Here is a 25,627-nt window from a genome sequence, read left to right on the forward strand (position 1 = left end):
AACTGAAAATGAATCAATAAATGGTCGTTATTATCAGGACTGATGTTGGCTGAAAAATGTAACCCGGTGAAAGTTGAAAATAATATTAATATATCATATTTTAATTACATTTTTTTGTCATGGAATATTTTATTCTGTACTAAATGTATTTTTGTATTAGTTGCATACGGGTTAGGTTTTATTTTGAGGCAAAGCTCCCTGTAAAACACAAGGGAAATAGCATGTATTTGGACAATAAGTGGCTCTATCGAGTGAAAAACAGCAACAACAAAAAAAAAACTCATCCAGGACCACAGATAACCACCTAACTATAACCCAAATCCTGATAAAATACAACATGAACCGTTCTAATGAGTTTTATTCAGTTTTAGCTGTCTGTCTCTAACAAATATGAGCTGAGGTAGAAATTTAAAACAAAAAACAAAAACGACCATCTTGGCCAAAGTGATCCAAAAGTGAAAGTGACAGAAACATGGAGTGTACCTATAGTTTCGTGGTGGTTAATGTGAGGGTAAATTAAATGTGTCGAAGGTGATTTTTGGTTTTGAATTCAGGTGTTACGTCCCCACGTGCCTCCTCCTCCCGCCGCTGACGTCGCGCGGTGGCCTGCCCGTGACGCGCTCGACGTGTTTTGCGTGCGGCAGCGCTTCAGCTGAGGAGGAGGAGGAGGAGGAGGACTGCTGTGTTATTGACGGGTTAACTGCTCTAGTATCGTCTTTACGCCTCATCACGCGGACGGTCATTGCACCTGGGAGAACCTACAGACTGTCTGCTGCTCGTTTTAATCACCTTTAACACGTTTTTTGTCCGCGGACACCGGGGCGGACCGACTGACCGACTGACGGACGGACGGGATCGCACCTGCCACACCGGAGCATGCACAACAAAGACTGATCCAGCAGCAGCAGCACACCGAGCCAGGCTGCCGTGCCAAACCTGCGAGAGAGTCATTTATTTAACACGCCTGGAAGCTGGTGCTGCAAAGGAGGAGACGCTTGGTGTCGGGAGCTCCACACCGCGGGCCGAGCTGCAACGGCGGGTTTAATTATAGCAACACTTGCACGCGCGTCCTTACTTTATCGCTCGGACATCCAGTGGTAGGCGATAATCTGAAGGGTCGAAGGGGGGGGGGGAGAAAAAAAAGAGGAGGAGATCAGGGCCTTCATCGGCGTTTTTTTTTAAAAAGAAATATTTTAATCATCGAGCAGTTTTGATGGTCGCCATCAGCAGTCCCGTGTGTTCAATGTTCCCTTAAAACACCACGGGAGAATAATGTGGGTCAGTCCCGAAGATGTGTTGCTGGCGGGCGCATTATGGATCACCGAGAGAGCGAATCCATATTTCATCCTCCAGAAACGGAAAGGCCACGGAGAAGGAGGCGGAGGACTGGCGGGTGAGTCCTGTTGTGGATCAATGAATGTTATATGGTAATGTTTAATGTTAATCCAAAGATTGTTGATGATGTCAGGTGGAGTGTGTTGTGTTGATCTGGAGCCACATGGACGGATAATGTGAAAGGGTGTCACATGACTAATCAACCGCCACAGGTGGCCTTTCACCTGGATGTGACTGACACGCCAGTTTCCTTCACTTTGATTGATTTATTCACACTCTCCTAAAAAGGAAGCTCCACCTTTGGCCAGTCAAACAAAACAAAGTCCAGCACCTCTACTGTCTGATCCTCCAGAGATGGGGGTTAAAAAAAAAAATGACTGCCTTGGGGGGGAATCAGCTTTTTAAACCATTACCACAATGCAGATAATAGCAGTGGCAGTCCATGTGCAGCTGCTAATGGCTCAACAACAGAGAGTCTGTTTGACCACCAGCCAGAGACACGGTCTGTTTGCTCGCTCATGCTGAATCATTCCCCTTCTTCTTATTCTTCTTCTTCTCCTTCCTCCTTCTCTCACTCCCAGCTCCTCCTCCCTCCTGTTATTTCATCCAAAATGGGTCAAGCAGCAGGGGCAGGAGGAAGAGAAAGAGGAGAAGAAGAAGAAGGAGGAGGAGGAGGAGGAGGAGGACAGGTTGACAGTTGATGTCCTGTTTTCTCTTTTGAAATTCAGTTCATTCTTTGACCTGAATTCGGATGGTTGCAGGCACTTTCCTTGATATGCTGTTCAGTGTCTTAGAGGAGGTGATCGTACATGTTTTGGTACGGGACGGCCTCAATGGATGAGATCGTCACGGTTCTGATGGTGACACTGAAAAGACGGGATGAAGAGGAGGATGGCTTGCATAAATGAGCTACCAGGCCTCTATAATTCCCTCCCCTTGTATGCGTCTCTCATACTGTAATGAAATAGCAGAAGGCCACATGCTGTAGTTGCTCTGCGGTATTCTCTTCAAACAAAATTGAATTAATAATATTGAAGGTCAGAGTTTGACACAGGGCCCCATGATCGAGCAATAAAGCAAGCAGGGCCGACTTCAAAGCCCTCATCATGTCATATTTCCATCTTCCAAAACAAATCTGTAACTGGAATCTAGAGAGCGTACCTCCGCAAAGGCCCAGCAGTCTCCTTTAATTCAATCAAGCCTAGTCAGACATCAGACTCTCATTTTTTACACCACCTATAACTGCTTACCCATAATCTAGTATCTGCATCAACTTGGTCTCAGCTGCGTAAATATGTCAGTTTTTTTAAGATCAAGATCCGTCCATTGTTCACTGAGAAATCAATAAGAAAACGTGCTATTGGGCAGTTTTGAAGAAAGTGAGGGGAAAAATATACTGAATATTATACTGTAATACTGAAATCCGTCCCTTTATCCAGATCCAGATCAGAAGTTAATGCGCTCTATTCTGGGCCTGGACACATCTTCTGTCCAAGTTTAGCGGAAATCCGTTCAGCAGTTTTTGTGCAATCCTGCTTACAAACCAACAAACCAACCAGCAAAACAAAAGGACAAGAGTGAAAACACAACTTCCTTAATTAAGTGATCAGAAAACCAGTCGCCACTCAGCGTCTTGCAGTATGTGCAGCCATGTATATTTAACATGCCGTGTATGAGGTCAGATATCACAGATTGCAGCAGCAGGTACGAAGATTATTTCAAGGCATCCTCTGCTTGTGAAAGTGACGCCTCCATCGTGCTCGATCAGTGTGTATCAGCTCAGTTTCTTTTCCCTGCCGAGAATTTGTCCGCCAGTGTCAACGATCGTCGCGTTAAATCTCGGTCTGACTCAGCAGCAAGCGATAGGGACAGAAACCATAAATCATGTCAATCTTCGTCTCGGGCTTTGAGAAACGCTGACATTTGTCGCAATTTTCTGACATTATATGGACCAAACAACACTGTGAATTAAGGTCTGCAGCCTCCTCCTCAGTCTCGGTGGAGTCTTTACTGTGGCAACACAAAGTGTGCTAAGTGGTGCTGGGGGATGATGTCATTGTTATGTAAATGCTGAGCTTGCTGGCTTGTGCCGCGTGCCAGTTGGCACTCAGTGCCCAGTGACACTGGCACGGCCCATCAGCACTTCTTCCAGGGAGAGGGGAGATCATCAGTAGCACCAGGACCAGGAGCTTCACACGGAGTCGTGCACAAATCTGTTAAGGCAAATGTATACAGAAGCTGCATGAGTAGAGATGGACAGTTGCAGAATTTATGCAGTTCCCCCAGAGGAGAGCTAAGAAATAATTCATCCCGGAGTGTATCTCTCCTTCTGGGGTTTTGAACTTGTCAGAAATAGAGCGCTGGTCACCGTCCGAGCTCCTCCAAAAACCAAAAAAGTCAAACAGAAGACAGTTTAAAGAGTTCTGGCCTGGATCGTAATCTGATATTCAAATCTTAGGCACTCTTTTTGCAGAAAGGTTAAGGAGCATTTATTCAGATGGAAAATAATTCTTAAAAATACTGACAATGCATGTTATTGTTAGGATTTTTTGCCTTTTTCACAGCATCTTCATCACTTTGTTTGAGCTTCCTGCTGAGCACTTTTTCTGTCTAGTAATCATCATGAATCCCTCCAGTAATGCTCACGTTTAGAAACATTTTCTCCGTGCGTGACATTTGATCGCCTGTCGCCGTAACTTCTGAGGAGGCATCAGATGATGCAGCATACTGAGGAAGGAAGTCAAAGAGCGTGACTAAACGTAATGCTATAAAACTTTAAATCATCACCGCATGGGTGAACATTTCTGACATGAAATTACAGAAAGTACATACTCTGACTGAAGAGCTTGTATGGTAGTGCAGGTGATGTTCATTAACGGTGTCTGTACCAGTTAAGAGGAAGAAAAAGTGAGATATAATTGTGATTTTAAAGCTACCCTGTGGAGTCTGTGTCCGATAGAAGCACTATGGAGCGATGTGTTTTCTTTTTTTTTTTACATGTAGGTCAAAGCAAAAGCAGCAAAGAAGAGGACTGCAAAGCTGGGAAACGTGCCCATCAACAATCAGGTTACAAACTTTCAGAAAACAATCTTCGACGTTGGAAAATGCTGACCGTGACTCAAAAAATTGGGGCGGGCTGGATGAAAAACCGACCTGCTGCGTCATATGATAGAACACCTATAGCTAGAAAAGTTATTCTATAAATGATACTGAGATTTTTTTTAAAAAGTTTTATTTCAACCAATTACAGTTTTATCTCTCTTGCCTCCCAAAAACAGATCGGGGAACAACCGCCTCCTCTACGTCAATGGCGCGGCCTCCCTGAACACACTGTAACGTCGTTTGAAACAGGGTTTAAAAGACACTTAAAACTACAGTTTGACCTCACAAAGCTGCCTTGTAGGACGTACCCGCTCAGTTTTGCTTCATATTGTAATTTGCATGACACATTAAACCCTGATAAGCTGCCAGCTTAAACAGTCACTTCTCATCCAAATGAGTTTGCGTGTACAGTAACGGTAGTTTGAGGGACGGCGCAGAGGCACAGCTGAAGGGACACAAAGGAAGCGTCACATCACATCAACATCTTTGTGGACGTGTTGCCAGTGTCTTCAGAGGAGGAGTGAGGACAACAGAACTGTTAATCAGACTGTAAATAAACTCCGAACCAGGCCGTTGTGTCCGTTGTTACACAATGAGGTTTAGAGCATTACAATTGCAAAATGCTTTGAGTCACAGAACAACACCATATTTCACAATCCAGCTGCTAATGAGTGCATGATTGGCTGGCAGCGCGTCACGTCAAACGGATCCTGACCCTCTTCTTTGTAGGCCACCTTGTGATCCTGAGCGTCATGACTCGTGTTGAACGTCAGCGGGTGTTGAGACACAGATGTGGAGACGCTGTAAAAACTGCATTTCGCTGCATACGAGCCCGGGACGTTGCATACGACCCGGGCTCGTCTCAGGTTTCTGTAATCTGAAACGCTATTGATTTTAAAGTCTGAGATGGAGATGTGGCCCTTTGTGTGCTCAGCAACCCCACCCCCACCACCACCACCACCTCCCCCAGGCTGTTTTTTTTGGCATAAAGAAAAAGAGAACAAGGAGCTTTTCTTCTCATGTTGCTGGTTGGAGTGAAAAACAGTGATGCTCGTCTAAAAGTGTTTTTGTTTTGGAGCTCTGATTGTGTCCTTGTTTCTGCAAATAGAGCACAAAGCGTCACATGATTTTATCGCTTGCTCTGTTCACAACATGAGTGTTTTCCTCCCCAGAAATAACAAATGGAACATGTGCCATTACAGCTGTCTTTTTGGTAGGATATGCACCCACTCTGTGAGAGCAGAGGTGTGACTCACGTGGTTTGATGACTTAATTCTGCTGAGGCATGTGACGCCCGGGGCTGCCGGTTGCACAGAAACAACAAACGGCTTTTATTTTATTTTTTTCCCCACTTTCCAGGTGTTTCACTTGTATCAGCAGACAGAGGATGGATGTGAAGTGGTCTTACACCTTTTAGCGGTCCCCTTTCTTGTGCCTAACCCCTCAGTTTCCTGCGTTAAACCTCAGCTCACACGTCGTGGGCTGAACCTGCACATCTGAAGTTTTAAATGCTCGCATTTGCTGTGTCACTATTTTTGGAGGAAGAGCTGTTCAATAACGCATTTGAACCGTCTCTGAGGTCAGCGTGGGAGCAACTGTTGAACTTTTCGTCTCTGACTTTTTTGTTTGTCTGTTTGTTTTAACCTTGTGATTGTCTCTTGTCAAACGGGAAGTTGTCTTCGCGCCCAACAGCATTTTTAAAAAACTGTTGTTGCTCACAAAGGCACGAAACCAAAGTGTCAGGCTGTATTAGCGCATTAGTTTCAGTCTGATTGAGCTGAATGTGTCTTTTATTGACGTCTTTAGCCCCCGTGGACGGAGTTAAGTGATTAGTCAAGTTAATGTGTTCATGGTAGTTCTCATGACATAACCTTTGGCATGTCAGTAGACACCAAACTGTAGGTGAGGTTTGGATACAGCTATTTGTTGAGGCCACAGTGTCTTTATTGTTACTGTTTTGCATAAAATGGTTAGAGGCACTGAAAAGAAGCATTGTCAAAAGTACAATTGAGATATCTGGAGAGGAGCACAGGAGTGCAGGACAGACAAGTAGAGGGAATGTAGCTGTAGTCCAGGGGAGCTGAAAGATGGAGGATCACTGAGTCCTTTATCGAGACATTTTTCTCTGAAAGTAAGAAAACATTTCAGCAGCTCCCGTCACTTGTCTCCTCTCTCTCCCCTCCTCCCCCTCATCCTCTCACTGTGTGACTCATGCAGTGTTTGCCCCGATGAGCTGCTGAACACAAAAATAACCCGTCTCTCATGGCAGTTGAGCGTATACCTACTCCACACCGAGGAGGATATTCACAGTCACCGACAGCTCTGCAGCCTCCTGGAAAACGGTGTCAAAATTTCAGTGGATAGAGCCAACCTGCAATGGAGCATAGACCCACTTTCTAATTAGGAACCCTCTCCAAAAAAAGTTTGTTTTTTTTCAGTTGAGACCGCTCTCGGATAGTTTTAAGCCATTATTTAGAACAGCTTTTTGTGGATTCCAGGCTGTGAAAATCTCTTGGCTGGTGAGTTGTTATTAGTAAAGTAATTAACAAAGTCATATTGTCATAAATAAAGGATCAAAGGATTATCACATCATATGCCAGCAGCCAAATCTAGTCTAGTAAATGTTAGTGAATCATTTACACTAAAGGGATCTTACAGTAGTACATCATCTGCAGTTATGAGTGATAATCAGTTGTTAAAGGTGTCCCACGGAGGAACTGCCTGTGTTTGCATCCAGTGTTTACTTAAAAGCTTTGTGTGTCTAAATATGTTGAATGAATTTCCTTGCTTATAAATTATAAGATGTAAAACCTGCATTATTAACATTTATTGCTGCGTTCCAAAGCTAATCGACGGTCATAATATGCCGGTTCAGTTGTTACTTTAGTAGATACTTAAAGCTGCTACAAGAAGCCGTTGATTTGTTGGTTCTGTCGGCCCCTGTGGACAAAAGCGGTAGTGTTTCCAACGCCTTGTGTCAGAAGATCTTGATCTGGCTGCCATGTATGTTTCTATTTCTCTTTTCTAAATCACAGCTTTCTGCTGGATGCATGGCGATGAGGTAATATATCTTGGATGAAGAGTTTAACACGTTTCAGTCTCCTCATGTGGCGCTGAAAGGCCGCGGTGCCCTCAGAGCACGACATTAGCGTTGAAGCGTTGATCATTGATTAACAGTTTGTTGTCTTCGTCCATGTGCTTGGGACTGTGTTCCTAAAGTTTTTCCTGAGGTGATGTATTTATTTGTGGCCATGTAAGATTAATTATTTAATATCTTAAGGAGGGGGAAACAAAGCAAGCTTTGTTTGAGTGTTGTACCACCAGGCTAGAGGAGAAGAGCAGCATCTTTCATCAGCCTGCAAGAGAGAGGCCTTTTTATGAGACTGAGACTGTTTCATTACCAGGTAACAACTTTGCACTTAATACAGGAGTTATTCGATTTGTGCAACGTCAGACGTGGCTAAAGGAGACCTATTATGCTCATTTCAGTGTCATAACTATGTTTTGGGTTTTTACTAAAACAGGTTTACAATCTGTAATGTTCAAACAACACATTAGTTCCCTCATACTGTCTAGCGCAGCAGCCTGTAATTGGTCGGCTCACACACGCCTGAACCATCACTACTCACCGGGTGTCTAGTCAGCTCTGCAGTTTCTAGTTAGCTTCACTTCGATCCTGAATACAGGCACATATTATGTGACACGGTGATGCAGTGTGATGTCAAGAAGCCTCAGAACTGACTGTGACGAGTATTTTCTTCGGGAGAGGAGCTCCTGTTGGTGTGGACCTTGGGGTTTTTAACTTTCAAGACCTCATGTACAAAAACCTATGAAACATCAATGGCAAGGAGATAAAGCATAAAAGCATAATAAATCTCCTTTCAATCATTTTTTTGTTTCACCACAACCTACAATTATTCCCAGCCTTTCCTTTGTCCACAACAGCACACTCAAAGATTTTTCTGTAATTAGCATGCAAGCTGTCCGGTTTGAGTTCGTTTTGTCACATTTCCAGTGTGAAAATGAGCTGAAAACATCCTGGAACACATCTTCTTTTTTTTTTTTTTTGCTTGCAAGCGGCCGTCTTCTTTTCCTGCCTTTGTTTTCCCCCCGGCGGATTCATGCGCGCGCACTAGAAACAACAGCAGCAATTTCACAACTCTGTATTCAGTTCCTTCAAGAGAAACACTGGCATCTGTTAAACCTTTATTTCATTCCATTTGCACATTTATCCACTTCCTCAGGTGACTTTTTCTCTTTTTATCACCCTCTCAGCCTTTCAATTACTGTCGCACTCTCTGATATCAGCCTTCATTCATCAGCCGGCTTCAAATGAGACAGCCAAATGTAGTTACCGCATCCAACGATGCAACGTAATCAAACCAGGCTTACACATAGTTGCACAGAATATGTGTAGATCACTGGTCGAACGAGTCTAACAAGTAAACACATGCGCTTAATGTCAAGCCACAGGGTGTTTTTTCATGCACTCAAATCTTAAACCACAAGACCTCATGAGCTTCCCCTTATCTGAAGCATGACAGTCCGAAAGTGTCAAGGCACTCTAATTTGATCAGCATCACACAAAGGTCATTTATGGTTGTTACATGTCTGCTGTGTTTTGTTTCACAGTGGAAAAAATCTATAAGTTGACCTGCGTCATGAGCTAATTAAAGAGTGTGATGTGTTTAATGGTATTTTTGGACTGACACAATAAGTTCTTTTGTTCAGCCTTGGTCAGATATCAAGTGTGTCTGTTTCACTAAAAACAACAATATTGTGGGCTCTTTCAGGTTTGCTGGTTGGGACCCTGGACGTCGTCTTGGACTCCAGTGCTCGAGTGGCCCCGTATCGGATCCTGTACCAGACTCCAGACTCGTTAGCATACTGGACCATTGCTCATGGTATGTGGGGCTAAAAACTGTGAGAAAATAAAGCAAAGGACGCCACTAAAATCCACTCCAAGCTGCACATTTTAGTTATACAGGTACGAGCTATTCCACCATAGTCCCCCGTCGTATTTGAAATCCCCTGCACATCCCTCCCCTCCCAGCCACCAATCAACACATGATGCCTTTCAGCCGCCGAATGCCAAGCATTACATCATGCCCCGGTGGTTTTAAAGGGCAGGATTACAGGAACGTGTGCAGGAATCGATACTCAAATATGAGTGGATGCTATTTTTTTATTTTTTTATTTCAGCTTGACAGATTTTCATTATGATGTCTTGTCAACAGCTTCACAGTAATGTAATTTGCATATTCAGAGTGTTTTACAAACGTGTCTGTGGCAGTAAGTCATGCAAATTTGCAGCAACACTCAAGACTGATTTAAACACGCTGCTCTGTTTTCATTTTTACTGTGAAAATGAATTGATCCTCTCCTCTAGATATCAAGAAAAGCTGTGACACATCCAACACAAGACCACGGCGGCAATAATTATTTTCTTGAGTCGTTTAATTCCGTGAAGTCGACATACTGTATTTAAATTGCTTGTTTTCTCTGAGCAGCAAGTTATCACAGTCGAAAAGCTCAAACTGGTGACGTCTCTGGCATTTTTATCTTTAAACCTGACTTAAAGCAATGCTTCCTAACATTGTGTGTAAAACGTACCCACACATCCCTGTCAGATTAAGTCGAGCACCCCTTCATCAGCACCACCAGTTATATTTCCAAAGTATTTATTTGAATTGAGTGATCTATTTCAACTGTTAATCTATTACTTAAATGTCACTGAGGACAGTAAAGAGAGAGGTCACAGCTGACTCGAATGTGGATGTATCTCAACTTGAGAACTGTAGGTGTCGTTGTCACTGGGGACGATGGGGACACTTTCTGAAATGGCCAGTTTTCGCTGCGTTTTTTTTAAAGCATAATTTGTTAAAAGAAAAAAAAGAAATGTGTTTTTTTCAAACTAGCTTGCACCAAGAAGTGTTCAAATGAGAATGTATCGCTTTCCATTAGCGCCTTTCTTTGTAACTGGCTGCTGGTGTGAAATGATGATAAAATATTAACCCAGAAGGCTGCTACATGCTCTACGATAGGAGCGAAGGCTTATCAACAACCTTTTAACGAGTGCAGAAAAACTGTTATTGTTCATCAGATGATAGACGTGAATTAGAATGGAATGAATCAGATGGACTGATTACGAGGTCTGCAGACATTAAGACATCATTGCATATTTTATGCTGAAGTCTACACAGTAAGTTATATGTTAGCTTGAATAGTTTCTAATGTCTCCTCCCCTTTTTTCCTCTTGGACATCACGTTGTCTAAAATCACACATCTTACTTTAAACTCTGTTCTGGCAAACTCTTTTCCCTCAGCAGGACAGTTTTTTTCCAATACATATTCCTGAGTTTGTATTGTTACCTTGTTAACATTGTGAAAATTAGATTTTGGGGTTTTAATTTATTTTCTAAAATAACATAATGCACCGAGCGTGCTGAACTCCTTTCCATTTATACATGTACAGCAGTACAGTGCAGTGTGTTTTGTTTTGCTCTGCACTACCATGATTTTAATGCTTCATTTGCATATACGTGGGAGTTGAGTGCCAGATCAATACAACCCACACTTGTCGGGTATGCACAGAAATGAATCAGGATGATGTTTTGGAAAATTATGCTGTCAAGCTGTAATTAGCTGCAGGTTTAAATCCAATGAAGACAGGGTGTATGTGTAACCGTGTATTTAATTTAGCAGTTCCGTACATGAAATTAGTTCTATTTGTGTTTCCCCTCTCTGAAATGGAGGCCCACACAGGACTAGCCTGGCCTTGAAATAGCAATTGATCCCCACTCCGCCTCCCTCTCCTGCTCCTCCACCCCTCCCAGTCCTTAATTCCTCAGCCCAGAGATAGCAGGAGAGTGGAGCAGTCTGCCAGACGAGGCTAATTCACTGAATGTGCACTCACTGAAGGGCTGCTTGCAGCAGAGTTGGGGGATAATGGTGCGCAGTGGCGGCCATTACTGCAATCAATTCCTCCTGCGGCCAGAACAAAACTCAGTTTTAACCTCACTGATCGCTGATTACAGTCACAAAATGGTCATTTTAGTGCATCTGTTTAAACAGAAGATGGATGATGTGCATTTCACTTTCCTCTATGCTCTTCACATGTGACTTCTGCCTGTCGTCCAGCTTGACCTCAACTCCCAACTCAATGTTGAAGAATACGAAATAATACAAAATGCCTTGCGTTTCCATTAAATCACATGCAGCCCAGATCTACATCACGAGTACCCACATTACGCTGTCCATCATGCTCCTCATGTGAGCCCAGCGGTTGAGTGCACTGACGTTCCCTCCTCACTCCTCTGCAGGAACCTCCCGCAAAGAGATCACAGAGCACTGGGAGTGGCTGGAACACAACCTGCTGCAGACTCTCTCCATCTTTGAGAACGAGAACGACATCACCACCTTTGTCAAAGGAAAGGTCCAGGTAACCGAACCACAATCAAAGCTACACTGATTGCTAAACAGACGTACAAATGATAAATAAGTTTAACAAATCACAAAATTAAAAGAAAAGACAGAATAACAGAACGCATGAATGACTTAAATTAGAATTGATTTTGATTGTTTCAAGACGGTAACAATTGGAATACAAAATTAATACTCATATACCAAAAAAAAGTTTAACTTGTATGGCAAAATTGTGTCTAAATATCATGCTCAGAGAGAGAGAGTGTGTATGATGGGAGTCCAAACCACAACTATGACGACGACAGTGGTGAACAATATCGCTGCAGTCGCTTTCAGAGCGATTTAATGTACAACAGAAACATCGACAGCCGGTCAGAGCCCATCTGAATTTACAGAGCAACGAATTCACGACTTATGAAATGCTTAATTTGAGATGAGGCGTCAGATTAAACATTAAAAACTTTACCTGAGACAGACTGTCAAAGGGTCTTTTGTCTTTACTGACGTTCTTCTTTGACAATAACGGATAATCGATGTATAAAGTCATTTGATTTTAGCTATCGTTGTTCCCTGGTGGCGACAGCACTTTGGATGAGAAAAAGATCAGAATTTTATGAGGCGATGGTGCAGTTCTTTTTATTTGAAGAGAGCAGTGTAGAGAGCGACACAGCTGCTGTTACTTTTAAAACTGTACAAAAATAGGGCTCTCATTCAGACCTGAAAAAAGTTTCGACCATTTGCTGCCGGCAGGATGAGGCTGAGGCAGACACGCAGAGCTGTAGTAGCCGTGCTTGCTGCATGTAACCACGTAGAGAATGACAATTTGGACTGTAACTTCAAAACATCGGTGATATATAGACATGCGTCGGCTCATCTCCTCACAATCCCAATCTTTCATGTCCCAGGCAGCTCATCACCTCATTCTGTCTCTTTCCATCTCGCCTCAGGGGATCATCGCAGAGTACAACAAGAACCACGACGTCAAAGAGGACGACGACACAGACAAGTTCAAGGAGGCCAGCGCCAAGTTTCGAAAGCTGTTCGGGATGCCGGACGAGGAGAAGCTGGTCAACTATTACTCCTGCAGCTACTGGAAGGGCAAGGTGCCTCGACAGGGGTGGCTCTACCTCAGCATCAACCACCTCTGCTTCTACTCCTACTTACTAGGAAAAGAAGGTTGGATTTATTCTGAAAACAGTCATTTACTATACTATATATACCGTCTGTATTCTGATATTTCTTTGAGTTTTACCCAGTTGTAATTTTGTTGAAACAAAGTAGCTGTTTGGCAAAAACCTGGCAAAAAGATCTTTTATTGACATTTGTAATAGCCTTAAACCACAGAGGCACAGTATTCTCATATTGTAGTCTTAAGATAAATGTCAGATACTCCAAAATATAATGAAGTGGAAAAAAAAAATGTATTCATGATTCAAGCCGAGTGAAGACATTTTTTTTTTTTTTTCACGTTTGTATTTGTCTTTCTGTAATCGTCAGCCAAACTGGTGGTGCGTTGGGCCGATATCACCCAGCTGGAGAAGAGCGCCACCCTCCTGTTGCCAGACGCGATCAAGGTGAGCACCCGCATCAACGAGCACGTCTTCTCCGTCTTCCTCAACATCAACGAGACCTTCAAGCTGGCGGAGCAGCTGGCCAACATCGCCATGCGTCAGCTCCTCGACAACAAAGGCTTCGAACAGGACCGCTCGCTGCCCAAGCTCAAGAAGAAATCGCCCAAGAAGGTGTCGGCGCTCAAGAGGTTAGAAAAGAGCTGGACACTTGTGCTCATGAATTATAAATGCTGTCCAAGCACGTTTATGACATGCAGCCAATTAAACATTAACATGTTATGGATTGTAGAGTAGTTGGTTAACTATGACGGAGGGTGAAAGTCTAAAATGGCGTTGGGTGTTAAGTTTTAGCAAAAGCTGCAAAAGCACAATACATGTGTTTTAGAAAATAAAAGGATCTTGTGGCTTTAAAATCCAGCAGATCTCTGCAGCCCTTGAGAACAGCCTCAAGAACCTAATTTTCTTTGGTCAAATGCTTTTTCTGTGAGCATGACTTGGTATTACTGCAGTGCATCTGTTGTTGTGATTGCTCTTGCATAACACCTCTGTGATCTACACAGATACTTTATTGTCTTGATTGAAATCATTCATTTATCCATATTATGTAACACTGGAAAATTAAACTATTCACTGGACTGTAATGGTCAATTAAACAGGGTATATTTAACAGGATATACAGTGTTATTATCCATGGGAGGAAGTACGAATGTTAGGGTGTAAGTGACCATTTCATCCTCATCTAATATGATTCGTTGCGGTGCGTTTTCCATCCTTTCAGGGATTTGGATGCCAGAGCTAAGAGCGAGCGTTACCGGGCGCTCTTCCGTCTCCCCAAAGATGAGAAACTGGACGGACACACAGACTGCACCCTGTGGACGCCCTTCAACAAGATGCACATCCTGGGACAGATGTTTGTTTCCACCAACTACATCTGCTTCACCAGCAAGGAAGAGACGCTGTGCAGCCTCATCATCCCACTACGAGAGGTGAGTCGGCCCGTCTAAATGCGTCTGTTTAGGAGGCGCTTGCAAGATGAAAGATTGCAGAGTTACTGTAATTGAAAAGAAAGGTAGCTGAGCCTTTTTCTTAGTGTCTTTTTCAGCACTTCAATCAAAACTGCAGTGTAGCTGAAGTAAACCGCTAAGACACGTCAATGTGTCTGATAATGTTGTCTGGTAGGGGGCTGTCACTACCCATCTGCTCAAGAAAGACAGACGGACACACACACGCGCACACGCACACACACACACACACAAACACAAACACACACACAAACACACACACAAACAACAAACATTGTGTTCAAATTGCAGCTGTCATGCTGAATCACATCCAAACATTTAACCATTTTGTTTACAGATGGCTCTGGACTGGGTTTCATCAGGAGTTTGTAAATCCATTAGAAGACAGTCAGACAAAAATTAATATACTATTTTCATATATGATATACCAATAATCTGTTCTGACTATTGGTTAAAAAAGTTCTGTAAAATTTGCATCCCAAGGTTGGTTAGCATAATTTATAAGTAGGCAACATTTGACCCATGTGAAGGTGTTTAATTGGTCCTTAATGAGAATGTTGATTTCCAACCCTTGTGTTGGTCATTTATTTATCATGTGTATATATATATTAACAGTGATTATAAATGTCCTTCCAGGTGACAATTGTTGAGAAGGCGGACAGCTCCAACGTGCTGCCCAGCCCGCTCTCCATCAGCACCAAGAATCGTATGACCTTCCTGTTTGCTAACCTGAAGGACCGAGACTTCCTGGTCCAGAGGATTTCTGACTTCCTGCAGCAGACCACCTCCAAGATCTACCTGGAGAGGGAGCTGACCGGCAGCCTGAACAGCTCAGACGATGAGGTGAGACATCTGTGTGGTTACTATACTGTGATTAAGAATGAAGTCTAGGAAATAATCTGAATATTCTACCGGTGGTGGCGACCAGTGTCCATTTTAAAAACGTACACTAACACCAACGTGTATCCCCTCCAGGTTTACTCCCAGCACGGATCTCTGCTCTCCAGCAGCCCTCAGCCCTCTTTGGGCTCAGAAAGCGAGCGCACGTTTAACCTGAACGACAGCAGCGTGCCGACCGCCACACAGGCCCTCATGACCATGTACCGCCGCCGATCACCTGAGGAGTTCAATCCCAAACTGGTGGGTTAATGCACCTTAGTCGAGTACAAATTAAAAGCATTTAATCTTGTCAAGCAGGGAACGGCACAATAGAACACTGTGTCTAACTTATTCTGCTTCTTTTAAAGACCATTTCTCCTCCTAAATTCTATGTTTTGCTCTTCCATAATTGCCATTTCCCCACCATTACACTGCAAAGAGAATAAGCTGCTTCCAACTGCAACATAGCATGAATATTTTTCCCGCAAGTGTGTATGAATAAAGCCTTTTTGTTAACTTCACTCCAATGTGAACTTGATTCTGCATTAAACAATATTACAGCATTCATGCTTTGTTGAGTGTGCAAGAAAATAATCTATTAAAATATTAAGTATTTTTGTCCAGGATTAAAGCAGGATTACAGTAATTGTGGTTGAGCCACTGCATCTCATGAAATTGTTTCCCTCTCTGCTCAGGCGAAGGAGTTCCTGAAGGAGCAAGCGTGGAAGAACCACTTTACAGAGTTTGGTCAGGGGGTGTGTATGTACCGCACTGAGAAGACGAAGGAGCTGGTCCTCAAAGGGATTCCTGAGAGCATGAGAGGAGAGCTCTGGCTGCTATTTTCTGGTGAGGAAAAGTTCAGGGAAGCCCGAGACAAACGCGAGCTGAGCAAAGCACACGCTGAGCCTACAGTACTACAGATGATTCAGTCGTGCACTGAATGCAGACCACACCCTGCATACTACGTGCTCACACTGGATCAAAACACCACGTGATGCGTATTATTATGCAGGTGTCAATCCACAGAAACCCTGTTAACAAAACTCCGTCTAGCTCACATATCGTTTTTACTCTTTATTATAATAGTAGAGTGTATACATCTGATTCATCTTGAATGCATGTTTGATACAATAACGTCTTGTTAACAGCAAATTCACAGGTCAAATTACACTGCATCCCAAACTAATCTGCGATTCTAGCAAAAGCAACACAGCCCATAAAACCAAATAATAGGTTTGGACTACTCTGTTTATGTGTGTGTTTGTTGTCTACGTATATCTTTCGACCGCTGAAATTTCTTACAGATAAAAACAAGTCTGCCGTCATCACACGTTTTTATAAGTTCAATGTTGTGGTTATTGGAGGTAAACCAATAAATAAAATAAAATGAATTAAATACATGATGTTAGAACAAAATAAACATTTTAATAACCAATATGAGATGTGAGCACTTGGATATAAAGCTGTCTTTGAATGTTAACATACAGCATCTTTATGCACAAAGCATGTGTGCTTTCATTGTTGGGTACAGTTTTCTGTGCACAATAATCCCACTGCTGCACTCAGAGAGAAGCAGTGTGGTCACTTGCAAAGAATTCAGTTACCATCCTGCTGACATGACAGAAGTTATTTTGAATATCCGGAGGAACTGGGGTTTGCAGAAGTACAAGAGATCTCACTTGAATTTGTGTGAATCAGCTCTTTCAGAAAACAAACTCACACACGTATAATTTTCCATCAGCGCTTGAACACAACATTTTAGACTTGGCCACCAAGCATCAGTTGAATGTAGAATTCCCGCCACTCGCAGTCCGTACAGTCAGCAGATCTTGTGATCGTCATTCTTTAACTTATCCAGGTATGCAACAAGCTCCAGGCTTTCCTGTTCAGAGGCGCGGTCATGTAGCAGCTTGTGCTCACACTCACCTGAGAGGAGCCAGGTGACAAACTGCTCCTCCCTCTCTCTCCCCAGTGACCCACTTATGACTCCCTCAGCTGTTGTCATAGCTGCACTGTGTTCAGCTTAGTCACACTTACCTGCACATTCTCTCAGGAGTGTTCCTGCCTGTAGTGCCTTAAGGAAAATACTTACCAAGCTTATTTTAAACATTGTTTGTCTGTGTCTGTTTGTGGAACAAACGTTGTAAAAACCAGTTTGGTGAGCTGGTTTACTTGAGGTATCAGGACAACTGTGGAGAGTAAAATATGGATCCGTGTCAAACCTGGAATATGGACTGATTTTCTCCACATTATACTCTAGCTAAGAATATATTAAGCACACATGCACAGTGTGTTTTGAGAATTAAAGCCTTTAAACCTATTCTAGTAGTGAGCCAAAATAAAATTATGAAGCTTTTAATGTTTTCAGTGCTCTCTTCAAATCAGAAGAGACGTTTTTAAGACGGAAATACCAAAATAAAACAACCTTGATGTGACATTGAGGATTGTAAATCATCCTTTGAGGGAGCTGGTTGAGTCTACTGTTTCTCCTTGAAGATGTCATACTGCTGACAAGATGTATCACATGCATCAAATAACATCGAGTTGACCAGAACCAGAAGTAATTGTAATCAAAACGGCAACAACAACAAGAGGCAATGACAAAAAGTAAGATAATACGAAATACAAGCAGTTTTAAATGTTAAATCTATAATGTGTTTTTCACAGGGGCAATCAATGAGATGGCCACCCACCCGGGATACTACGAGGACCTGGTTGAGAAGTCTATGGGCAAATACAACCTGGCAACAGAGGAGATCGAGAGGGACCTGCACCGCTCTCTCCCCGAGCACCCGGCCTTCCAGAATGAGATGGGCATCGCCGCACTCCGCAGGGTCCTCACAGCCTACGCGTTCAGAAACCCAAACATTGGATACTGTCAGGTACGCGCACTCTTTGTTTTTGATTTTGACATGAACTGACAGAAACCTTGCAGCCCTTGACAACATTTGGAATTTCCATCCTCTCTCTCGACACCGCAGGCGATGAATATTGTTACATCTGTGTTGCTGCTCTACGCCAAAGAAGAGGAGGCGTTCTGGCTGCTAGTGGCGCTCTGCGAGAGGATGCTGCCCGACTACTACAACACCAGGGTTGTAGGTCAGTATGTGCATACGTGTATGTGGTTTTTAGGGTGTTTTTGATTTGACAATATTCCATTTTATTCAACATCCTCTCTTTTGCCCACAGGGGCTTTAGTGGATCAGGGGGTGTTCGAGGAGCTGGCCCGCGAGTACGTCCCTCAGCTGTACGACTGCATGCAGGACCTCGGGGTCATCTCCACCATCTCGCTGTCCTGGTTCCTCACCCTCTTCCTGTCCGTCATGCCGTTCGAGAGCGCGGTGGTGGTGGTGGACTGCTTCTTCTACGACGGCATCAAGGTCATCTTTCAGCTGGCTCTCTCCGTGCTGCACGCCAACATCCACCAGTTACTGGGCTGCAAGGATGATGGCGAGGCCATGACCGTGCTGGGCAGGTAGGACGGAGGAAAAAAAAGGGATGAAATATCTTGAATTTGGGTGTCTTTTCGAGCCTTATTCCCTTATCATTCATCAGTCTCTATCACTGCTGGAACACAGATATTACTCAACCTTCAGACTGATTCACCATTTGCTATTTGTCTGTTCTAGATACTTGGACAGCGTGACCAATAAGGACAGCCCACTCCCTCCCATCCCCCACCTGCACTCCTTACTTACTGACAATGGAGAACCACATCCAGAGGTCGACATCTTTAAACTGGTCCGCAGCTCCTATGAGGTATTTAACCCGGGTGATGATGTGTGTTTCTAAAACTGCTTCGTTCTCGTTGTTTGTGGTCTTTTTGCTGTTTTTTTTTTTTTTTTTTTTTGCTTTCTTAGACATGAAGGGGGAAAAACAACAAACCTGAGCGTGTGACTCATCATAGCAAGTTTTGTCTCCCCCTTCTTCTGTGCAAAAGTCACTATTTTCTTTTCTCAAGGAAGCTCTAATGTCACAACTCAATTCAATTATGTATGTTTTTAGTTGAAATGATTTTAAAAATGCAAGAACAAACTTATGAAATAGTCTAAATGTAATACTGATGTCTCTTTATGACCTACATAAATAAGAAAAAAAACATCAGCAAGAAGATTTTAGAACATTTTTTCATGTGCTGAACATGAATTGAACAACAAAGACTATTACAGTTATCCAGTTGCTGTAGGCATATGTGTCAAGTCGGTGTATGAATGTTACTAAGACAATTGTCAAATTATAGTTATTTTTCTCGCATAGCCAGAAAAGAGATACATGTTTCGTTTAAGGAAGAAAAACAGCTTCTTTCTTCGTACACTTTCACAAGATGAGAGTCTTTTTGAGAGGAGGCTGTGGTGCTCGTCCATCCTTTCGTCCACAGGGGCTGCCAGGATCAACCAAAAATAAGTTTCTTGCAGCTGCTTTTAATTTCAAACTTCTCACAACTTCTCTCTCCGTTTCTCCTTTTTTGTGCCAGAAATTTGGTTCGATCCGTGCCGACGTGATTGAACAGATGCGTTTCAAACAGAGACTGCGGGTCATCCAAACCATTGAAGACACAACGAAACGCAACGTGGTAAGAATCCACTGACCTTGTCTAATAGAAACAGATGTGAGATTGTTTAAATGTACGGTGAACACAGATGTACGGTGACATCTTCAGAAGTCTCTTCTGCCATTATTGTCTATCTTCTATTTTGAATTAATGTGAGCATATGTATGTTTCAGGTGAGGACAATTGTGACAGAGACTGCCTTCAGTATTGACGAGTTGGAGGAGCTGTATGTGCTCTTCAAGGTGAGTTACAGCTTACATATTCATGTTGTGGGATCTTGTAAAAAGGACCATTGCACTTTGTTTGTTTACCTCCAGCTCCCACTCACTCACTGTTCTGTCACCATGCTGAGGTGAGGCACAGACAGGAAAATGGAAAAGAAAGCCTTTCAGTCTCTACAGAGAAAATGAATGATAGCCGCCCTCAAGGCCTGAACATCAGCGCTCCCGCTGTTTTCCTCTTGCCACCCGTGAAGATTTGATTTGACGCTTTTGTTCATGCAACAGTGTTCATAATAATTCAAACTAGTCAAGAGTTTTTTTTCAAAGATGCCGTCAAAGCATGTGCTGATTTGCATTAAACTGTACTGCAGATCTCACCCCTCTCTTCCCCTCCTCAGGCGGAGCACCTGACCAGCTGTTACTGGGGCGGCAGCAGCAACCCTACAGAGCGCCACGACCCCAGCCTGCCCTACCTGGAGCAGTACCGCATCGACGTGGAGCAGTTCAAAGGCCTGTTCAACCTGCTGTTCCCCTGGGCCAACGGCGCCCACTCAGACCCCCTGGCTCTGCGCTTCTTCCGTCTCCTGGACCAAAACGGAGACACCCTCATCAATTTTCGGGAGTTCATCAGCGGCCTGGGTGAGTAGAATGAGGTTTTGTGTGTGTGTGTGTGTGTGTGTCCTCGCTCAAACGTGTCCGTTTCCGCTAATGCTTGTTGTGTTTTTAGGTGTTCTGTGTCACGGGGACCTCACCGAGAAGCTGAAGCTCCTCTACAAGATGCACGTCATACCCGGTGAGTGCGCAGCGACGCGCTTCATCCGTCTTTAGCGAGCTACAGAATAAATTAATGGAGCAGCTGGATTACAGAAAAGAGGTGGCTGAGTGCGGGGGGGAAAAAAAAAAAGCCTTTGAGCTCGTTGTCTCACTTCACCAGACAAATCACTTTCTGGAGATGAACTTTGTCTTGTTTTCTTAATGAGATCACCGGCAGAAAATAAATGCTGACAGATTTTTAAAATTATTTTCTCCCAGAAATCAGCCACGAACAGGAAGAGCCGGACTCTGCTTTTGAGGCCACCCAGTACTTCTTTGAAGACATCACGCCAGAAACGTCTATCGGTAAGAACCTGAGACGCACTATATTATTTCACCTTACTGCACAGTAAACATTTTACAATCTCACACCATACAGGGTGCTCCAGGCTTTAAACCCCTCCTTCTCGCCATTGTGGCATTTCATAAACAAACATCGCACATCACCCACAACACCTGCAGTGGACCCGATAAACTCAGAATAAAATAAAAATGATCTTGATCAGGTTTCCCCAAATGCTGACAGTGGTGAAGGCACAAAGCAAAAAAGTTAAATTATGCGTGTAAAGCACTCTTCGCAGCCAGGGGTATCTTGTGTTGAATATACAGAAGGGAGAGAAACTGCTTGTAACACCTTGATGTGATATGAAAGCTGTTAATTAAACTTGGTAACTTTTTGAATGATCAAGAACCAGCAGAATGAAGTCTGGAAGCAAAGAACAAAACAGTATCTCTTTTGATACGATCCTCTTCTCTTTAAAACATGGAGGATGCTGCTAAATCATGGGAATTGGATCATCTAATCATTTTGACTGTCCTCTCTACACAGGTCACGACTCAAAGTGCAGAAGCGAGAAGGATGACGGCTTCGTCCGAGTTACCTTTAAGACTGAAAAAGGTGAGCGGCACAGTCAGGTATTGCAAAACATGAAAGCATCAGAGTATAGATTAGAAACGGTGCACTATGTTGTTCCACTTGCCTAAAATGAGCTACAAGTTTAATATAATTTAAAGCAACAAAATGTAACTTCCTGGAGAAAGAAGGTTGATTAGTCTCATCCCCAGATCATCAAATGCTCAAGTCGGACAACCCAGAGCGTCAGTTAGCGATCTGGGGATGAGACTCAACAATCACCTCACACTGTATTGCTTTAGAAGACATCAGACATTAAGGTTGTTGACATGTTTTTTTTTTTATACATCTCACAGTGAAGAAACTGAACACTCCTGAATACCGCCATTACCTGAAACTGTGGAACGAGGAGACCAAACCTAAGAGAGAAAACACAAAAGACCTCCCAAAGCTCAATCAGGTAACATTTCATCCCTCTGTCAGTTTTTATCTACACGGTGTGAAAACCTAGTAATTACAGACTGATGCCTTTTTTGTTTTTATGTCCTCCAGAGCCAGTTCATCGAGCTTTGCAAGACGCTGTACAGCATGTTCAGTGAGGATGTTGCAGAACAGGAGCTCTATCACGCCACGGCGACAGTCACCAGTCTGCTGCTGGAAATGGGAGAAGTGGGAAAGCTCTTCTCCTCCTCTGGCAGAAAGGAGCTCATCACAGAGGGCAAGCCAGAGCCGAGCATGTGTCGGAGAGATGCTGCTGAACCTAAAACCTCTCAGGAGGCCGTGTCCGGCGGCGTGTTCCAGCAGCAGGACCCAGGCGACGCTTTTGTCCCCGCAGATTTGGAGAACAAGCCGAGCCAAGACGAGGGGAGCGAGCAGCTGCCGCCTATGCAAGACATCAAGCTGGAGGACTCGTCTCCCAAAGACATGGGCACATCGTCCGCCATGCTCATCTCGGACGACGAAACCAAAGATGACACCTCGATGTCATCTTACTCGGTGCTCAGCGCAGGCTCCCACGAGCTGGATGAAAAGCTGCAGTGCGAGGACATCGCGGACGACACAGTGCTGGTGCGCAGCGACAGCGTCTCCAACGGGGAGAGAGGTAACCGGCCTCGCGGCTGCGGACCCCACGACAGGGGGCTGCCTCACAGCACCAGCATCGATAAAGACTGGGCCATCACGTTTGAGCAGTTCCTGGCCTCGGTGCTCACCGAGCAGGCTCTGGTGCACTATTTTGAGAAACCGGTGGAGGTGGCAGCTCGAATAACCAACGCCAAGAATGTGCGCAAGGTCGGGCGCCCTCGGCTGTCAACAAGTGACTATGAGATCTCGCTATCCGGCTGAGGCCTTTTTAACAGAGACCTCACATAAGACTTTCGCTGTTTTAAAAGGGAAACAGGATTATCCAGTCATTGGTGTAAAAAATGTCTGAGTTTTAGAGGACAATGAAGGTTCAATGTAAAATGTGAGTGTATGATAGTGGAATGAATGTGACCAAAAACTGCTCTGTGATGTATTTTACCAGATGTGAAAGACTTTTATTATAACAATCACTAGATTCTGTCCAACCGAGAGGGAAGAGGACATCAATACCAAGGTTTGCCCCGATGAAATGAGTGTGAACATGTAGTAGCTGTACTTTATAAGACATTATGCATAGGTGTTAATATTGTAATCTCTAGCTCTTCTTAGGCTATGTAGATGTAAATGTCCACAGACACAGTACAGACCTAACCTGGGATATTGATAGTCTACGTGCGATCACCTAACTTTATCAAACTATTGCTTCTGTACTTTACGACTCCATATGTTGTTGATCACTTTTCAGTCCGTCGTCGAGCGATAGTACGGACACGTACAAAACAAAAGCTGTGAGAATTCAACGAGAAACTGAATTTTCATATGTAACTGTGTAAACTCTACTTCAGCTAAAGCAGAAACTGTTTTCTTTTTCCACACACACACACACATATACCTATGACTTCCTGGACATTCACTCCACAGCCTGATGTTTCCAATAACAACTCCAGTGCGCTTTCTCTAGTAACTAGTAATCAATACAAAACAACTTAGACAATAACAGAAAAAATGACACAAACACATTTTTCACTCGGAAAGAAAACGACTCACAGGTGATTCTTTAGGAAGCTGTGTGTGCTACGATGTGATGATTACACTAAAAGATGCTGTTGAATGAAAAGCCTGCACTTTATGTTTACAACATAATGTGATCCACTAATATGTATTAGCTTGCCATTTGCCTCTCGACTGTTGTCTGCACTCCCAACTCAAACTTTGCCTTTTTTTTTGGGCTCTGTACATTTTCACATTGCTGCTTTCAACTTTGTTTTTATGTGAATATTGTTTTTTTTTTATTATTATTATTTTAAATGTCCAGGAGTTACTCCTCTGGATTCTGATGCATTGTGTATCACTCCATCTAATTAAAGTTACAGTATGATTGATTCGATACTGCACAGTACAACGCCTCTGGCCGTTTTCATTTACCAGCAGGACACTGAGTGTTACTGCCATCTGGTGGAGAATAGTTGTGCCACCAGACATTAAGTTTCGACCTTGATACAATACCTTGAAAGTATTTATATTCAGTACCATTTTTGATACCACTGGGATAAAAGGGACTCAACATTGAGGTCATAACAATGACATCAAACTGTTTGTTTTCTTGGCTGGTGGCAGAACACAGCAGAGAGACTAGTGAACATTAAATATCACACTTTAGAAACATTTGTTTTTTCTCTATTTGAATCAGGCCTATAAAAATACTGTAGTGTTACATACTGTATGTTGGAGAGAAGAGCGCATGAGGAAGCGTAGCTGGTGTCACGGTTGTGCAGAAAATGAGCATTGATACAGATTTAAATATTCAGAATTGCTATGAATCAATAATTTTAACAGTACTAAACACACTCTTTTGAACTAGTATGAATATATATTAGAAAGTTCACAATACACCTATTTCATTATTCATTTATTTATTTATTTGTTCACCAAATTAGAAACTGGTGCCTTACAGTAACTCAAATGTAAGTGGATTCAGTGACGTGAGCTGGAAGTGAGCTTTCTGTCTTGGTCGCACTCACATTAATAAAGAGCCAGTGACAGAATGTAGCCAGTACATTTACCCAAGTGCTGTACTTGTACAATATTTCCCTTACCAGGAAAAAACAAACTCTTCATCTTTTCTCCACTGTGTTTATTTGACAGCTAAGGTTTGTCATTACTTTGTGGGTAAAAATTTTAAACCGAAAACCTTTACTTTACTAGTTTATAAACTATGATGTATTGTTATGGATTTACCCAGTCAAGTAGTCAAAATAGTCTCCACATTGACTAACTACAGTACAGGGAAATGCCACTTGAATGTTAAAACATTTGTAACAAAAATATAATTACTTTCATTGATTAATCTGTCGATTTTTTTTTTTCTCGATTAATCAGTTGTTCAGTCTATAGGAGGGGGAAAAAAACAGCGATTAGGGTTTCACAAAGCCCAAGAAGGTTTTTAACTAAAATGTTAAATGCATAAAAAAAAAAAAAAAAAAATCTGCACTATGTTCTTGTAACAAATGTATTTTTAGACTCTGGTACAGTTTAATTACAGTGGCAAAGGATCTGAATGACTAAATGACTAAATTCTTCCTCCCAGAGGACTGAAAACACTTTCATCTGCTTCAGATAAAGTTTCTTCTTTACACAACTGCAACAACTGCATTCCTTTTTTAAGCTTACATTTCATCAGGTATTGAGGATTTCCTTCCCTTTACCTTCCTCCTCACTCTTCACAAACAGCCGGCTCAGACAAAACATACATTTTAATAACAGCCATGGAC

The 25,627-nt window shown here is 43.0% G+C and overlaps 1 protein-coding gene across 1 annotated transcript; it reads left to right on the top strand.

Annotated features, from left to right (window-relative positions):
* Positions 1-634: 634 nt before the first annotated feature.
* On the top strand, positions 635-24,255 carry tbc1d9 (TBC1 domain family, member 9 (with GRAM domain)). Its single transcript, XM_037102714.1, has 21 exons — positions 635-1,393; positions 9,231-9,341; positions 11,760-11,878; positions 12,810-13,038; positions 13,360-13,621; positions 14,212-14,419; positions 15,092-15,298; positions 15,431-15,595; positions 16,030-16,180; positions 18,002-18,216; positions 18,316-18,433; positions 18,524-18,809; positions 18,964-19,093; positions 19,809-19,907; positions 20,060-20,128; positions 20,506-20,746; positions 20,835-20,900; positions 21,140-21,226; positions 21,750-21,818; positions 22,130-22,233; positions 22,326-24,255. Exons 1-21 carry the CDS (start codon positions 1,273-1,275, stop codon positions 23,115-23,117), a joined length of 3,849 nt encoding a protein of 1,282 aa, XP_036958609.1. The 5' UTR covers positions 635-1,272; the 3' UTR covers positions 23,118-24,255.
* Positions 24,256-25,627: the final 1,372 nt, after the last annotated feature.

The sequence above is a fragment of the Acanthopagrus latus genome, chromosome 1, assembly GCF_904848185.1.
Source record: "Acanthopagrus latus isolate v.2019 chromosome 1, fAcaLat1.1, whole genome shotgun sequence".
In the NCBI taxonomy this organism is placed as follows: domain Eukaryota; kingdom Metazoa; phylum Chordata; class Actinopteri; order Spariformes; family Sparidae; genus Acanthopagrus; species Acanthopagrus latus.